The 18940-nt window shown below is 38.8% G+C and overlaps 1 protein-coding gene across 4 annotated transcripts in view; it reads right to left on the bottom strand.

The window, feature by feature from the left end:
- Positions 1–18940, bottom strand: part of CDYL (chromodomain Y like) — a 107351-nt gene that overhangs the window by 8892 nt on the left and 79519 nt on the right. For 3 of the 4 annotated variants that reach the window (XM_062617806.1, XM_062617809.1, XM_062617807.1), the window contains exons 3-4: positions 865–1121; positions 86–258 (exon numbers count right to left, since the gene is read on the bottom strand). In XM_062617806.1, the coding sequence (XP_062473790.1) occupies positions 86–258; positions 865–1121 (430 nt within the window). Of the gene's footprint in view, positions 1–85; positions 259–864; positions 1122–17205; positions 18447–18940 lie in introns of those variants that run through there. The other variant, XM_062617808.1, reaches the window with a different exon arrangement.

Here is an 18940-nt window from a genome sequence, read left to right as displayed (position 1 = left end):
TGTTGAATTAGAGGCTTTTGAAATAAAGATAAGCCCCACTACATGAAGAATACCCACTCAGACGACTGAAGATAAACTTACATACCTAATAGCTTCTGCCATCTTAGTGCTTTCCTTTTTTCTATCATCCGTTAAACGTCGTATAAAATAAATAAAATCAAGACCACAGCAGAAAATGCTACCAACTGCACTGAACAGAACGAGTTTACTGTCATCTGCAGCTGCTGTGTTCAGTGCACTCTGGACTTCCTTCATTACCTGAAAATCAAAAATTCATTAGAAACTTTTTATTCCGTTATTAAAAAGTAGCACATTGTTCTCCTCCCCTCCTCCCTCTGAGAGCTTTAATTTCTCCTTAGGATCCACTCAACCAGCAGATTAGAAAAGTTCACTTTTTTCATTACCCAAACATAAGAACATTAAATAAATAAATAAATAAATGGTATGAGAAGCTTTGCATTTCAAAAATGTAATTAGACAAAGATAATGAAATCATTAAGAACAGATCCATGAAATGCTATCTGCAACCTAAAGCTCTCATTCAGCATTTCCGCAATTTGGACAGCAGGTGGCACATGCAACCAGTTCAGAAAAAAACAGAACCTTAAATCAGGTTAAAGCTTGTTTCAGGGTGCACTTCATAAATCACCACGTCGTACAAAAGACAGTACATCTCCATGGTCAGATAACACAGTTCTTACACAAACAACTGATTTTAAGTGTAATTCAGTTCAATTTAACATCTTGCAAGCCACAATGTGAACCTTGTTTTGTGTACGTTTGTGCCCGAATAACAGGGATAAATGAGGCAAGGACTTGGAACTCCCCCAGCACCCTATCCCCCAAAATCTGAATTGTTCTGACCTCTGGATTTAGTGAATTATTTTCAGATGATTTTGTCGATAGCAAAATATGTGTGAATCCATCTTGTTTCCTGACAACAATGTCTCTGTACCGGTACGCGCTCTCCGTCTGCCTCACGCTGAAACGTAGCCTTTTGTCAAAAGGTTGATCTCTCCTGTCATCAATAAACCTTCGTTTGCTGGCTGTGACTCCTGTCACAGACGTCTGTATGTTGGTTGTACCATTGGCTGCTAATGCTTCCATAAAGGTGGATGTACCTGGAAACAGTTTAAATAATAACATTCTAATAATTACATTATACTGGGTCAACAATTGCAAAATCCCTATTAGCACAAAAACAGGCTAGTGATATTAAGAACACACAGTAAAGATGAAATTCAGTCCCCTGGAACTGAAATGTTACAGAAATAGACTCCATGCACAGAGCAAAACTAAAGTGACAAAGGGATCCAACAAATTTATTTTACAGTTGTAAGAAAATACATCTTAAACAGGCCAAATACACCAATCATCATATACTTATTTTTAGAAGGAGGGAAAGGTTTATTTAACATTCCTAATACCAATGTACTTCAGTAGGTTGATGCTCTGCTTTCTCCCTTTCCGACATCTTTAACTCCTTTAGCAGCACCAAGACTGCAAAGAGAAAGCAGAAGCCTTTTGTTTCGAATGCCACGAGAAGTTAATAGATGGAAGAAAGTGACACAAAAAGCCAAATAAAGAACTTGATTGACAAGATCATATAAAGCATAATACTCTAAAGGAAAATGGAAATGAAGAAATACTGACTACCCTTCTTTGAGAGGGAAACAAGACCCATACAGTAATGGATATTTAATGGATTCATAGACAATGAGATATTTCTCAAGTCTAAACAATTTTTGCTATTAGAATTGGCAAATAGAGCATTATGTCTTTCTGGTCTAGTTCCCAGTTACTTAAATAGGCAGAATTTGAGGGCATGCAAGTAAACAGCCCATTCCTCATGACACAGAAGGGACAGGTTTTTCTGTATTCTACATTAGAAACATAATACCAAATAATTGGCACTTGTAAGAGAGAATAGGAGAACACCTTAGATGCATAACCCATCTGTATGTTAAAGTCTTCATGTAAAGTCTCCATGCAATCTGTCAGATTAAAGTAATGGAAGTATGCACTGGGGGAGGGGGCAGTAGAGTTAAAATGCTGGAAAAATGTCTTGCAGGATAGGAAAGTTTTGAAAGCTTTTTCCTGAAAACTGAGGTCTGAGTCTGTTAAAACCTACTGGAATCCCGCAGCCCTTGTCTCACAAACAGGTACTTCAGCACATCAGGCATATGAGGTCTTAAAAAGTACAGTTAAACCAGAAATTGTTAATGAAATGCCATTGATGGATCTTGGTTAATTCAGTATTATTTTTGTGAAGAAGCTGCATTTCTAACGTTCTAATAACATGCCGTGCCGTGAGTTTTAACTAAAAGACTTCAAATGCATGTCCAGGGTAGACATCAACCAGGCTGACCTAAATAACTGGAATATCCTATATCTCCACACTCCAATTGTATTCAAATGCTGCTTACTTAGATCCACATGAAGTATGAGAAATATATTAAGAGAAAAACTAACTTAAACCCTAGAACACTACATGATTTTCCTGTTATTTCAGGAACTGCCTGCAGATATAAATGAAGTCTTTATATCAAATATTTTAAAATAAATGAATCTTTGGTTACAAATCTGTTATGATTAATTAGGCAAGTTGTCTGTCAAAGGAGCTATACAATAACAAGGTTTTATTTTGCTTCTTAGGGTCTTTATTGGTGAATTAGGGATTTAATCCTTAGCATTTGTGAAGAGAACTCAAGGTTTGTCAATTGTTTAAAGTGAAAAGCAAGAAATTGAATTCTGTTTGTGATCAGAGACAGAGGTAAACAAAATGAAAAGTAAAGTTAATATTAAATAACATCACAGAATTTTCATATTTATTCCTAAATTTTCACCTCTTATCAAATTTTTTCATTGCAGCAGAATAAATCAAAATTTGATGCAGACCAAATAAGCAGCTGATGAGGGATGTCTCTGATACTTTGGCCTTCTAAACCACCTTACATTGATTACATTCCTTTAAAAGAATTCAGAATTTGCAGGAACAGCACCATTGTATTTCACTAGGAACACAAGACTAAGTGGAAAAATGGCTTTAATGGTTCGCTTTGCCATAGAAAAGGTAAATTAAAACAACTGAAAACACCTCTAATTTCTAAACCAGATCCAAGATTTTATGGCTTCTGTCATTGTGAAAAAAGCAGAGAACCAGGAGAGCACAATAGACTAGACTAAGCCAAAAAAAACCCAAGAGTCAGTAAACTTGTATAAGAGCTATGAGTAGGTCTTTTCCCACGACTCATACTTCCAAAAACATACTCAAATACCAGAAAATCACTTTTGAGATGTAAGCGGCAATGATTATACATTTTGGGAGACAGAACTTTTGGCAAAGAGACCAAGACGTAAACACCCCACACCACTTTTCATGCTTATTGAATTGGCAAAGAGGCCTTCCGATTTTTTGTATAAATTCTGCCTGCACTTGTCAATAGTTGCAGTTTCAAACCACAAACAAGGGACAGCTGCAGTTCAGTGGAAGAAGTCTTCTACGTCCAATCTGGTAAACACACTTTTAGGCTCCTTAAGACTGGAAGATTTAACTTTACTGCCATAGATTCCCCCACATGAAACTTTTGCAGTGAGGTTACTTATTTTCAGGTTAATTGCAACTGTATTTTATAATGTTAAAATACAGATTTCGTAGCAAACCAAAAGCAGCTCTGCATTTTAATACCTCAATAAAGATAGCGTAACAAAGACAAACAAAACACCACAGCACTCCTCCTTTAAACTGAGCCTTCCAAAACAATAAGGGCTTGGAAAAAAGGCAGTTTAACCTGGATATTGTAAACTAATGCAGAACTATGTTGTTTAAGAGGTAAACAAACTGCTCATATAGTTACAAAAAACCCTTCCAATGCCAACTATTAATGTAATGTGATCTTCTCAAAGCTGAAACCATACTCCTCCTGCACAAAGCTTCACCATACAGATGCAAAATGAAATTAAGAGGACTACTTGGTTTTGCAGCTGCTGATCAAAACCTGGTAACAGTCACATTTTCATGCAGCTGCTCTCCTGAGGAAGAGCAAAAAAAACATTAACCCAAAGATAAAAAAGGAACTGGTCTTGCTCAAAGACACAAAACACAGAACAGCAAAAGTGTCTTCATTCCCACTCCACTGGCAGAAAACAGGAAAAAAAAAAGGCACCTCTCGAAAACACGAGCAGGGTAACGATGAAAATGCACAACGCCAGACATCCAGATAAACAGAGTTAAAACCAACCCAAGTAACGTGCAACTTCACAACAATCCAAAAGTCAAAATCCCACGCTCCTCTCTAAGCTATTCGTGCCTCCCAGTTACCACCTCCTGAATTTCTGAGAGGTTCAGTTTAGCTTACATAGCAAGCCTTGAATACAGACACTTCCCTCCCTCCAACAATACTGGGACACATCCAAGCAGGTGCTCCAAAACCAGCTAAGCCTCTTTAGCATGCTTATTTTCAAGTACACCTGGACGAGCGCTGGTACTCTCCATTCAAAGGTTTGTCTGACAGAGTAGGCTGTTTCTGAAAGGATTAGCACAGATGTCTAAGGAACAAGTGCAAGAAGATGGGAGGTGTGAACGTGCTGCCTGAGCATTTCCCCCAACTCCAGCCACCAGGAATTTAGCAATTCTTAAAATCTGCATGTCCAGAACCACTGGCTGCACCCAAGCCCACATAATTAAATCCTTATTCCCGCTGGGATTGTCCAATTTACTTCTGAAACCACTATGGTTTTGTCTTCTGAAGTATCTTTTGGCAGTAAGTTCTACAACGTATATCTTCACTTTATCCCTTTCATCACATCCCTTCTCCAGGTTCATTAGTCCCAATCTTGCTTACCCTTTCTTCTTCTGGAAGCAGACCAAGGCTGTCATTCTCCTCCATGCCTCCCCTTTTCTACTAAATCTTGGAACAGGGTCCAAAATGTCACACAATATTCAAGATGGGGATTTATAACGTGGTATATTCAAACCTTTTGTCCTCTACTCCTTTTCCATAATAATTTCTAACTATTTTTTCAAACTAGCACAGGCAGGCGTTTGCAGAAAGCTGCCCAAACCAAACCCATTGTCCTTTTCCTGAGCAGTAACATGGATTCAGGAAACAGTCATTGTCCAGGCACGGGTTTTTATTTTGTTATGGGCATAGTTTTGCCTGGAAGTCTGCTTTGTCCCTCCCCATCGCTTGGCATTCATCTGAGCTGAAAGCAGTCTCTTGTTTTAAATCACAAAACCACGTGGTGTTTTCAGTTAAGTCTGCAGTGCCCACCAGGAGCTTCAGGGACCCCCATGCCTTCACGCGCCACCCACATCCTCCCCTACGCTAGGTGACAAAACGGTTAATAACTGTCCTACCCGAATAAGCAAGTGAGAAACAGCAGCAACAACAATTTCTTACAGTGTTAACTGCAAAAATAACACCGTAACCGTAACTGGTTATGACTCAAGTAACGGAGAGGGGAAAACGTGACGTGCAAAACTGATTGGGGAAAACCGGTAAAATTAAACAAACAAAAGGTGCTGGAAGTTGGCTGTACTTTTTCTAGAGTCCTTTCTATACTCCACTGCTTTACAGTCCCCGTATACATAAGCCTCAAGAATCCCCATTAGTTGTCCAGTGCAGGTTGCCTCATGTGCCCCTTTTTTGCCTATGGACGGCAGTTTCCTACATGTTCATATGTACGAGCAAACTCTAACTATAAACATCATTAAGCTTTTCCAGTGTTAACTCTGCATGACATCAAATTTCTCGCACAATGAGATGCCAACCCTGGACAGTGAAAATGTAATATGTAACACCTTCCAGTAATTTTTCCACCTCTGCTTCAGCAATTACACAGAAAGTATTTCTCACAGTTCTAGTGTATTGGCACAGATAATAGAAATCCAAGATGAGAGTTCTAAAAAAACTATGTATGCGCCCATTTTTTGCCTCAGTACATGTATTTATAGCATAAATAGCACTTACATTTTGGAATCAAACAAAAGTTCCAGCATCCTTTGAAATATCATTATAAATATTTGTGAGAAAAAAAATAAATCTTAATTTCTTGTACATTTCACCTCAAATTCCTGTTTTGCCATGTGTTTCTGAAAAAGTGTTCAGAAGGTATATGCCATTTATGAAAGAAAGGTACATTTTAGTTAAATCCTTCCAGAATATGGTGCTGTATTGATGCAACACAGTGTGATCCATAATTAGCTACATGTACCCTAGTGTTAGCACAGGCATCCCCAAAGGTGTCAGGGAGGAGAGGGGTGGGGGGAAAGGGCAACACTTCTTCAAACTATGGGCTGCTGATCACAGTCATACCCTGCTGCTGGTGCTGAAACCTCCTCCAGACTCTTACAGTTGGGAGGGTGTGTGCGCTGTAACTTTATCGTTTCTAACAAAGCTTCAACCACTTCTTGATCCTGTTTCAAGGAAATATTTACACAAGCAACAATCAGATGTTCTTCGGCTGGTTTTGCAAACATGTCACCTTTCCATATTGAAAAACATGTAGGTTTTAAGCACAGATTAAGTGGCAAATTACTGCAGTAGTACTTGGTGGGACGTCAACTCCGCAGTAAACAGTCCTGCAGCAGCCAGCAGGCTTGATTGTCAATGTGTATCTTCAGCTCCCCAAAACCCCCCACCTTTTCTCATGCCCTGTAATGTCTACTCTTTACCATATATTTTGTATAGCTGTTAATTTTGAATGTCACTTTGAAACATTGCTCCCATAAAAATCTACAGTTCTTACAGGACACTGTTGCCAACAAAATTAACACAAGGAAACACACACACACACACACACACCCCTTAGTAATGATTCTCTACTCAATTAAAAGTCTATCCTACACCAGTTTTCACCTTTGCTGCCATGTCACGTTTAGAGTAGTATGGTCTACAGTAGCCATTTTTTCCCCTTTTGTGGCTAGCTTTCTCTGTTTCTTTGATTACTTACAGCATCAGTCAAATATATTTATATGTTTACAGAGAAAACGGCATTTCTCCACCCTCGAGTTAAATAGGTTTACCTTAGTAAAAGATGGGAATAACAAAATACTGGACCTAACACTTAAGACCATGCCATAAAAACCAAAGGATAACATTAATAACATGCAATTTGGCAACAAGTGTTTTTAAAAGTTGAAGTTTTACTGCCTTTAAAAATGAACCATGCATTTTTATGCATAAGGTGTTATACAAACTTTCCATAGTCTTACAGTGGGAAACAAAGTCCCCCTCCTAACAGCTGCAAAAGGCTTTCCAAATACGTCTCCATTCTTATTATTTCACTGAAAATACATAAGCAAACACTCCTCAGGTGAGCAAATTCTTTTTCTCCTTAATCATAGCATCGAGATAAATTAGGATTGTTCTCTTCCCCCTTTCCGCTGCAGATTTAGACTCACCTGGAAGCAATTTTTCTCCCATTGACTCGGGATGCTACTGGCTGACAATAGAAAACAGTGCACATAATTCTCACTATTTTAGCTGTTGCTCTAGGTGGCTGCAAGGAAAAAAATATATGTAAAGATTCTGAAGAGCCTCTGTTATTACTCCAGTCCAGAAATCCCAGCCATATTTCACAGTATGCACCAATGTATTTGATGGGGGAAGCAAAGAGTTGTATTTCTTTTTCTCACAAATGAGTACAAATAAGAAAAAAATTCCCCAGGTTACAGACACCTTTATGAAGATCTTTTAATGCCAGAAACATTTCATAAGGAAGAACCCTCTTATCTTGACACTCTTGGAGCTGCAAGTTATGATACCATGGCATTCATTCGAAATGCTCCCAAATTTGAGAGTTAAGTAAGGACATCTCTCGGGACTCATCTACAGAGGAAAGATATCACAAAACAGGCTAAGGCTTACACTTGAAATATACCCAGCTATTTCACACTAACTCCTAAGGTGAATACATTCTATATTAAGAATACTTCATCGCAATTTAATCCAATCCAATCCCCAAAGTGATTTAAAAAATTGCTTTCTTCCTGTGGAATAAGAGTGCCCTAATGTAAGGCTAGCCTAGAACAGATACTGCCAAAAGACATCCCAGGCAGCTTGCTGTGTGGACACAAACATACACATGCCATGTATACATGACAAAATTCTTGTAATGACATTAAAACTTTCTGAAACATTTTACCTAAATTATCAGTGAGATTTATATAGACGGGTATAGCACCACTGTGTTGGCAGAATACTTTCATTTACTTCTTTTAAAAACATGTCAACAGTCATATTTCATTCTTATCACATACATAAGGCTTTTACTACCAGAGTTTGCAAGAGCTCCATTCAGAACTGCCCTCCAACATTTGGCATTTCAATGCAAAAAAGCTGCAGACAATGGAGGTTTGAGGGCTTTCTGAGGTTCAGGGCACTGATGTGCAGGTATTAAACTTAACAAGAGATCCCAGCCCTTGAGTGCTCAGAGTACCTGGAGTGACAGTCCCTGCTGGGAAGAAGCACCTCTGGTTTTACTTGTCTACCTCAAGGAAGTACATGTGTCTTTCCAGCTACTGTCTAATGTCTACTATTAACAGTAAATGTCTCAATTTCCTGTGCGATTTTCACCAACAGGTTTATTAAGAGGTAGCAACAGGTTGCTAGCTTGCAGCGGACAGGCCATCTTCCAGTACCTGTGTGTGCACAGCTGTGTGCCTTAACACCCTGCAATACACAATGTTGCTGGCTGCTACTAATATGGGGCGATCTATTCTGCAGCAGCACCCTCTAAGAGAAACCACTGACCTTGACAGAAATAACTGACTGGGGTTGGAAGGGGAAGCCTGAAGGAGGAGTCTCTCGAGTCTTCACTTGAGGCCTTTTGGGTACCTCTTAGAAAACTAAATATTGCAGTGATGGGTGTTTAGTCTTGAGCTTTGCACTAAGGCAAGGGGGCTAGTTCTGGAGCACTTCTGCTGCCTCAAGGCTTGTGGAGCAAATATCAAGAACTGGGCATTGATACCAGGGGGAGGAAACATGGGTGAAAAGAGGATGAGAGGTCTCAGGGAAGTATAATCACAGCTCTAGAGCCCTTTGAGGAATGGCACATTCAGAAATGCCTGTGCCAGGTAGGTTCTTACTTTTGATTCAGAGGTACTCAACAGAAAGTAGTCTCCACTGGAGAGTCCAGGATTCGAGCCAAGATGATTTCTGAAAAACCCTGCCTTTAGGCAAAGCACACAACTGTTGTTTAAACCACATCTAAAGAGGCATTTGCAAACTGTTCTAGAGGCAACCTCCTCACCAGTTTTCCCAATATTCTGGGAAAATAAGCCCACATTAAGAGCAGGATGATGAAAGGTATCTTTGGGTATCCTATGCAACGGGTGCTGAATAGCTAGGTGTTCTGAACTCAAGAAGTAATTCAGAGCAGTGTAACACCTAGCCAAATTTGTACTTTCATATTGCTGCAGAGGAACAAATCCCAAATACAATCCACAGGTAACAGCTGAAATGGAGTTCAATGGAAAGGAGTCAGCAAATAAAACCTGTGCTCTCAAGCTGAACCTGATCTTTCCTGGTTTTGGCAATACTAGCTAGGATCAACAAGTATGTGAGGATACGCCCAAACTGAAGCAGTCATGGAGAATGTCCAGAATTCTTTACTCTTCCTGTATTATACAACAATAATTAAAACAAACAAACAAAAAAAACCCATCAGAGGAAGTCCTGAAGTCAACAGGAGACTAATGAGAATAAAAGACTTGGATCAGATGGGTTGCATGAGGAAAACTTTTATAACGTATCCTCCCTTGATTAGGCTTTGTGCCATATCACTGCAGGCAACTACTAGAAAATGCAGGAGGCATTTGTCTTCACAACATCTTTCCCCACAGCTTGACCTCAGCACAAGTGGTATGGTTCTCCACATTTCGGGATTTGCAGAGACAGTGAAGATCTTGGACATGGCCATAAGTCTTGGGAAAACACTCATCACAAGAACACCTTTTCATCAAATTTTGAAATCAAGAATACAGTGGCAAACAAGAAACCATATAAAACTGTGTCCAGGGTAAATCACTTGACAATAATCACAGCCAAAAGCAGGGTACAGAGAAGGCAATGCTTCAGTCTTGGAAAGCAACTGGGAGAAACTGGAGGCAGTGAGCTGCCCTAAAACAGCAGGATGGATCACAGACATCATGGGTAGCGTTTGAGTGAGTATTCTTCATATTGCAGAGGAAAGAAATCAGCTTCTCTTTAAGACCTTAGTCTTTCTATTTAATTGACTGTTGTCATATTTATGAATAGTCTATCAAAGAGAAAAATCTCTCAGACAAAACCCCTAAACTGATAACTTCATAAACCACTAATTAAGTAGTTAACACTTGCTGCCATACATAGAGAGTGGTGCAGAGCTGCAAGTGTCTTCCCTCAGGCAACAGAACAAGTCAGTATAAAAGCCAGGATTATTAGTTACAGGTGGTCCCAATCCCCAAAAGCTACTTTTCCCTGTAAAAATTTGCTTTTATAAAGAAGTCGTATATGTCTAGATTTAAGTACAAGTAGCAATATTGATACTACTGCAGAAGAGAGAGTTAAGGAAGCAACAGAATAAGCACTATGATATTTAAGTGGGACATATTGTTTCAGCAGCACCAATATATTAATAAGAAACCACAGCCTCAAAGAGATTATGAAGACCAATACTAGAAGGCAGCAATTTTGAAGGGGACAAAATAATCAATGCATTAGGAAATAACAGATGTGATAGGGGAAAAAAAAAATAAAAACAACCAAACCAAACAACCCCCCCAGGAAAACCAATGTGGTTTAAGGCAAATTTCAGAAGAAGTTTAAAAAAGCCAAACCAGTTAAGATCTATTTCAGAAAACAGGACTTAGCACTATCAACTGTGCCAAAACCAAGGGAGGCTTACTTAGGTACCATAATGCCTGCTACTACACAAAGCCAAGAACAAAGTATATCATATCTGATGCTTTAAATCAAAGTATGCCGTGGCCTCAGAGATATTTTCATAGTTTGTGTAGCTGGCAATAGGAAAGGAAGACTTATTTGTGTATTTGGAGATGGAGGTAGGAGCACATCTTTTCATGGGAGTTGTCCTGGTGTGATCATAGCTCAAGAGTCAATTTGTATATTTTTTAAAATGCTATCAATGCAAGGGCATGGAAGGGCTTGGGCCCAAAACCTGGTAATTTGAGACAGCAGGGGAAAGAAAAGGGGAAAAATAAAATAAATAATAGTAAAAAAAAACAACTCCATTTGAATTCTGGCCTTGGTAATTGTTGCAACTCCAATTACTGTAATTCCAAAGCCCAGCACGGGAGCCTCAGATATTCAGCATGAAGTTCATAAAGCTGTGCTCAGACTTACATTTAGTGGTTCATGGGTGACAGGCTCTGAACATCTTTAGATACAATAGGCACCTAAAATGCTGAATCTTGCCTTAGGAAAAAATCCATTAACAACACATAGAGAAACCAAAAAATAACAGAGGAAGTCACTACATAAAAGACTGGAGAACTACTACTGAGTAAAGCAAAGATCGTGTACATAAAAATAATGGGACTAGTACATAACTAGCCACAATTGAGAGCTTGATTCATTTAAAACATGTCATAGATGAAACAAAATGACAGACGACTTACACAACTGGTTGTTTCCTAAAACCTGCCAGGGACCCACCTGTTCCAGACAGATTCCAACACTAAACCAAGAATACAGAAAACAGAAGCAGTTGAGTATCAGCAAATGGAATTGAAATTTAATTTCTACCAAGATGAATGCTGTGCAATTTTTAGATAAATGTGTTATGTAAAAGGATATTGCATTAAATACTTTGTAGACAAATAGCAAGATAGCCCAGTCACAAGGAGAGGGTGTATAAATGGAACTAAACGTAAACAGTAATTGAATTAATTTCTTCAGGAGTGAGATGTAGCTTCAATTAACTCCACATGGTTAAACAGGTCAATAGGAACTGAGGGGGAAAAGAGAATATGCTATACTTACAAGAAAATAGGAAGTAAAGAACACTGGGAAGAATACAGGGAGATGCTAAAACAGATAAAGAACGGGTGTTAGAAATGCAAAAGCAAAACTCTAAAGTTCTCATAGTTACAGATGCTCAACAAATAATTTTTCCAGTGATTTAAAAAAAAAAAAAAAAAGAAGAATTTGACCAAAAATAAGAGTGAAATGTAGTGTAAATAACAAAGTCAGTTAAAATATTAGTGGGGAAACCAGCATGCCATAAGAAACCAGAGAGTATGGATATATTGTACTTATAACAAATGACAGACTACAAGGCTTGAACACGGTAAGATTGCTGAGTGACAGTAAAAAAAGAGAAACAGACAAATGTGATGTTCTATATGGGAAATGCATCAGAGTAAGTGAAATACCTCTGAGACTTGCTTGCTTAAAAGATCAGAAAATTTGGAAGTTACCTTGAGTAATAAAATTTGTATTCATTTCAGAGAGAGTTGGGAAAAAACCTAAAAACAAGACCCAAAACCCACCCAAATCCTAAAACAAAAAAGGGGGGCAACAAATGAAAAGCCTTTAACCTTTGCAGTATATCTCTGTTCATAAACAAGACTGCTCTCAAAGTCATGTTTCAAAAGTGTCATTCCATTTAAAACCTGGAGAGTCAAAGCAATACTCAGGAAAGCCATGCTGGCTACTGCAAAGAAATGTCATTTTCTTATAAGGAAGATTATATGGTTATAATATAAATGTATGTGTCATATTTTTACCAATATTTTGCAGTTTCATACATCAAAAACCAAGCAACAGAAAGAAGCCTCCCCATCATATATACTCACATCTAATGTAAATGTCAGGCTTTGAAAATATCTCAACACAGGAGCAATCCTATTTTGCTCAGCAAAATTGTATATATAAAATGTAGTGATATAAAGTTGGAAATCCATTAAAAAGTTATCTATTGAAAATTAATTTTACTTTATAAAAGTGCTAAAACATAAAAGTTCTTCTTGATGTCAAAAAGTGGGAGTTAGTAACAACAAAGATTTCAGGGTTATTGCACAATAACAGTAACATTCTCTGTTGTTGGGAGTTTGATATACAAAGCTGTAATAAACTCTGTATCTCCATTTGATCTCAGAATACGTTGCCATATGGTCGATAGTTAAGTGAAACAATGATATTGCTTATAGCTTTCTATTCTGTTATTTATCTATATGTCAGCATATTGGTGATTTACAAACCCAAACACCTTGTCCATTTTTAGTTACTATGGTAGGTTACTTTTCCCAGTGTAGCAACATCACAGAAAATGTCACACTATCAGATATTCCCCCCACAGCTCAATTAAAATACTATTGATATCTCAATGGAATTTATCTTCAAGCTGTTCTTTTGAATCATTCTAATTAAGAAAAATGCTACAGTGGGATCCTCCTTTTCATTAGTTTGTAAACAATTACGTGCTTACGAAATTTCTAAAGGAAGGATTGTGGGGTTTGTTTAAAAGACAAAAAGTTATTACTTCCTCCCCCCTTTCTTTCAAACCAATAAAAGACTAGGAGAAAGCAGCAGCATGTTCATATGCTGGCTCAGATCACACCAACACTTCAAACATGTTAACCAAGTTCACCCCTGCTACAAGAAGGAAGAAGCCTGCCGCATGTTTGTCCTTGTGCTCGACTGTCTTTGCCAGCAGACTGGCACTCCATTTAGCTGGCAAGTTCAGGAAAATCAGTCAAGGGCCTTCTTCCATGAGCTTCTCCATACCCCTGTGATCCGGGCAGGCAGCACATAGTGAATTACTTATCATTACTTAAATACCCATGTAGTTTACATAACATGAAAATTAAGATTTTTTTTTCCCTTTGCTGCTCTATTTCTTCCCTGTATAGTCTGACAGACCAGAAACAAGTATTCATCGCAGGTATTTCTGTCTAACCCAGAAACAAGGCCGCTGGGTTTCTTAATACCTTCTCTCCCTCCACCGACAGATTTGCAGAACAATTCCACCAGAGCTTCCAAGGTTAAACCAAATTCCAGTTTAAAACTATTTACCATCACCACTGGTTTTACCCCCTTTGGTTTTCCCAGTTTTAAGACAACTGGAATCCTTACCCAAATTTCCAAAAACCATTAGATATAGGTCAACTGCAGCAGAATAGCCAGGCAAAAGTATTAGTGTTTTCTTATTCTGGGCTCACTATTTGGACAGAAATATCAACTTATGACTAAGTAGCAAGAAATGAATAATAAACTGACATAAACAAATGAAGACATGCCAAAGAAACCACAAGACCTGACAAAATTAATTTAACAGGAGGAACAAGCCACACATTTTTGCAGGGTGCATTCAGTTAGCTTTCAGATCGATCAGTTCCCGAGTGCTGCTGCTGACCAAGCAGGAAGCAAGAATGTGGGGAAGGGGGTGGCGGAAAGAGGGCAGGATAACTGAGAGTAATGGGAAAAGCATGTCTAAAGTGAACAGCAACACGTTTCCAGTTTACATAATACACTGACTAGCACATAAGAATTATAGAAAAAAGCAGGTATTTCCTCATGTAAAGCATTTAAGGTATGAGACTGAGTCCCAGTATTACAAAATAATTTATCTGCACAGGAAAGTGGAAGAACTGAAATCATCAGAGAACAAGTATCACTGTAGTGATACCATACTCTTTCATGCTCTACACTCTAAAGCATTTTTAAAAAAACCCACCTGATATGAATCTACCTCCTAATATTTCAATAACATGGCTACATTAACATTGAAATTATGAACTACTTTTGCAAGCATAAGGCAACTTCCAGTTCAGAACAGGTTTGTGTGAACTAGTTTATTTGTACTTCAGAAAACATCATGTGATGTAAAGTCTTTAAACTTTCCCAATTAGAAAAATCAGGAGAAAAACTACTGCAGGTATCTGCAAGGGAAATACAGCACATTTCATTGCTGGCATCAATTTGTAGTTTATCAAGGCTTACTACACAGCAAAGAAATTAGAAAAGTTATCACAGAAAATAAGAATCACAGAATAAGCATCAGAAGCAGACAGGATGTCCTGCTGAGACATCAGCTAGAGTGCGAGGAGGGAGGTGAAGCCACATATCCGCTGAGGTTGCCATAACCTGCAGTGGTATGAAGCACAAGCAGGGGACATAAGGGAAATGTGACTACTCGTCACCTCCTTTTCACAAGCAGGGTCTTCCCTGCCTGCTAGGTCCAGGACTGTCCCAGTAGCATGAGTTTTGACCATAATAAATTCTAGAGTAAAATGCATAGAATAGGAAAGGAGAGTAACGTTTAAGCTGAAGCTCCATAAATTAATCTAACAAATGCTCCAGTAAGCCCTTGGAAAATGTTAGAGTGCCCTGATCTCTCTGAGAATTATATTAGTGCAATATATATTCAGAAAGCAGATTCAGGACTGTTTAGTTGATGATTTTGCCAACCTTTTGAAGGACACAGAAAACACTGCAACTGGTAAAGCCTCTAAAGCTGTTGGGAAAGTTGTTTTTTCTAAACTAGTGGCTAAGGCAAATACAAGAAATGCGCTTTGACATGAATGTTACCTATCCTTTAAAAGGGACACGGTTTAGCAGTGGATTTGGCAGCGTCAGGTTAACAATTGGACTCTATCACATTAAAGGTCCTTTCCAACCTAAATGATTCTATGACTACCACCCCATGAAACAGCTGTTTTCAGACAGACTCCCAAGGTGCCACTCTAGGTGGTTCTCTCACAACTGCTCTTTCCAAAGACAAGTCCTTCACCATGCCTACACCACTCTGTGTATACCAGCCAGCAAGCAAAGCCTTCCCTTTTATTTTATGATGGTTAAGGTTTAAAACAGTACAGTTTAAAGTTTAGAATGCCCCCTTCCTTTTCATCTAGCTTATATATGTTCCTTATAATATACGAAAAACAAACACGATGACCATGAAGTAGGACACAGTCAAGAACAGAAGTGGGCAAAGAGTGGATTTTGGTCCAGAGGGTGAACCAAGACACAAGAAGAAACTTCAACAGGTGGTTCCTTTGTTTTCAGATTTATTCCTTCTAAGTAACATCTTTCAAACTGTTCTGAACCAAAATTAAAATGCTGCTTCAAAACAAAGCCAGATGTGTATTTAATAAATTGGACTCATTTGTAAAGAGGATCCTGCTCTTCCCCGTTCTAAGCTCTGCTTTTGTTGCAACATCTATTGTTAAAGTGTTGCTCATATCCATTCAGAAGTAAAATAATTATAGCATTTATTACTAGGGTTAATGCAACTGTTCTAATTACTTTGCTGTATGAACACAAATACATATTATTGATGTTACTTGTAGTAAAGATAAATAAGAAACATAATAAAATTTGAAACACTAATACAGCACTTACCTCGCTAGCTTCTCCTTGAGAAAGGTTAAAATTCAAGCAGAACAAACCCAGCACTACATCCTACAGGTAGATTTAATTTAGTCCCAAATGTGTTTAGCTGAAAGCCAGAAATGATTCAGTCTCAGATTCTGAGATTGGAAAGATGTCTCCCGTATGTGGTAAAGGGAAACCAATGGCTTGAATTCAGGCCTGTGCTGTGCTGTTTCAAGATCGCTCTTTGAAAGGGTCTATCAGTGATTTTACTCTGCTTTGATAACAAAAAAAAAATAAATACATGTGTCAGTGTTCACAAGGCAATTGGAAACAACAACTTCTCACAATTATTTTCCTTCCAAAAGCATTGGAGAAAAATCTCCCTTCCAGTCAAGATTCCTCTACAAAACCCAAAGCATTTGTCCCACACAGCCTCACTAGCAAGCTAGGGCTGTACAGCCACACTACACAACCAGGCAAATAACCAGGACCCATAAGCAAAAAAGGGTGAAGTACAGTCCATTTAAAATAACAGACATCCATTATGCTGTCTTTCAATTCCCCTTTATTTATGCCCAAGGGACGTCTTTTAATGTTCTCATACAACTAAATACTTCAGGAAAAAGTAAATTCAACCCAGACTCTGAAAGCAAAACAAGATTTTCCCATTTTGTAGTCTTCACAAGCAAAAATAGCAACAAAAAAGCCAAGTACCTCCAGAGACGTGATTTTCACTGAAAATCTCCCTCATTAAAACCCTTCTCCTCTGCATCCATGACTAGCTAGAATTATATTTCTGATGTCCCAAGGGCATCTACAAAAGCAGATGGCATTGAGACTTTATTACACTACCAAAAACACCTTCTCCTCCAAAAGAGCCTACCTCCATGTTGCAGCTCCTTGCTTTTATTTCCGCACAGTGACGTAACAGCTACTAGTCTTTTTTACTAGCTGGCACATTCTTTAACCACAGAGCTACAGGTGTTTCCCAGTAACCCTGGTGGATTCCCCTGCATATGAAAACCATTTGACTGAATCAACAACAGCCTCTGCAGAGCAGTCTGGGGGGAGGAGGATGGATTAGACAACAAGAGTCTCCTCCAGCCTTATTTCCCAGTATTCTGTGATGTATATGTGATCACTACGTAGCATTTATGCCTTTTGTCCTGACCTAAAAGCAGTTGCTTTTCAACAAGATGGAATACAAAGACAAGGTACCCAGGCCTATGGTAGCAGGTGTAGATTAGCAAACTGTAGATGACAGTCAGATTCTTAGCTAACTGCTGGTTTCAGTCCTGATGGGGAGCCCTCTACCTGTGTCCTTGAATGAACCCTGAGGGTGAAAAATTCTCTTCTGTGGAGATGCTCATTTATTTGTCGGGGAAGCCTCAACCACAGCTCCAATATGTATCTGTACCTCTGCTTAGGGTTTGATGCTATGTAAGGTCTTTGTAAGAATGCTCCTATGGATTGCAGTCTCCATTCCAAACTGATCATTTCTGCAATAATATGACAGTTACTCCTGCTTTATACATTATTTGTAAAATACTTCCAAATCAAGAGACTGGACTCTATGGCTGGTACAAGAAATGATAGCCTTCTAACAGTTTCACAAGAATGAGAAAAATAGCCCGTGGCAAGACAAAACTTCTAATAATAAGTGATCAGATTAAAAATGACAACTCTCTTTTCTCTAAGGGTAAGGAACACAGTCATTCATCTGGGGAAACTGCTAACCTGCTTTGATTTCAGCACAACCAAAATACTATCTAAATTAAATATGGGTGCTATTATTGGATAGACTTTGTGTAATACCTTTTGGACTGCTCAAGGGAGTTTACGACCAACTCTAGAAGTCATTCTTTGAGATGACCTTCTGCAATGCTTGGCGTTAAGCTAGTATTTGGCAGGGTTGCAGGAAGAGAAGTAAAGCTAGCCTGATTCCTCTGATATTGTTGGCATTTAAGTTCGGACCATAGTAAAATCAACTTTACCCTGATGTGGGGGAGCCAGGAATATCTGATAGAACAAGGGCAAGAGAGGACATAGAGAGTTCAAGAGCAACCTGTTTGCCTGGCTTACTGTAGTTATTGAGAGGGGATGCCTACAGTTACTTTTTGAAGGTATTTTTTTCCTTTCTTGAACTTAAAGTGTTTCTGTGTCTGCATGTGTCTCCAGTGTTGCCCACTATTACTATATTACTTCTGAATGCTGAAAGTTACTTGGCCATACAAAGCATACTGGGGGAAGGGGAAAACAGGTTTTCCATAGACCCAACCAAGCAGAGCCAGTTCTCTCTTGAGGGGGCTTCAACTTCCTTTCTCCCCAAACTACATCAAGCAATACTTTGCAGGTAAACATCAATGGGAGCAAAAAGAGCATTCAGTAGCTGAACAAGAGTTTCAGGAGGGTCTTCCACCCTGGTGATGCTTTAGGCCCTCTGCCCGTTTGCAGCTGCTGTCCTAGGCTGGCAGGTAGGAGGCGGTGGGCCCCCCGCCAGGCAGACATTGCAAGGATGCAGCAAGGGCATGGAGTCACTCTTCTAGACAGTGAAGCACAGGATTACATTACAGAAAGATGGAAAAGGCTGATGAAATTCATCAAGAAGGAAAGGGGGT

This window comes from Pezoporus occidentalis, unplaced genomic scaffold (assembly GCF_034315485.1).
Source record: "Pezoporus occidentalis ecotype Australia unplaced genomic scaffold, CSIRO_AGI_Poc_V1 ctg2, whole genome shotgun sequence".
Lineage (NCBI taxonomy): Eukaryota > Metazoa > Chordata > Aves > Psittaciformes > Psittacidae > Pezoporus > Pezoporus occidentalis.
This window is presented reverse-complemented; position numbering and strand designations above follow the sequence as displayed.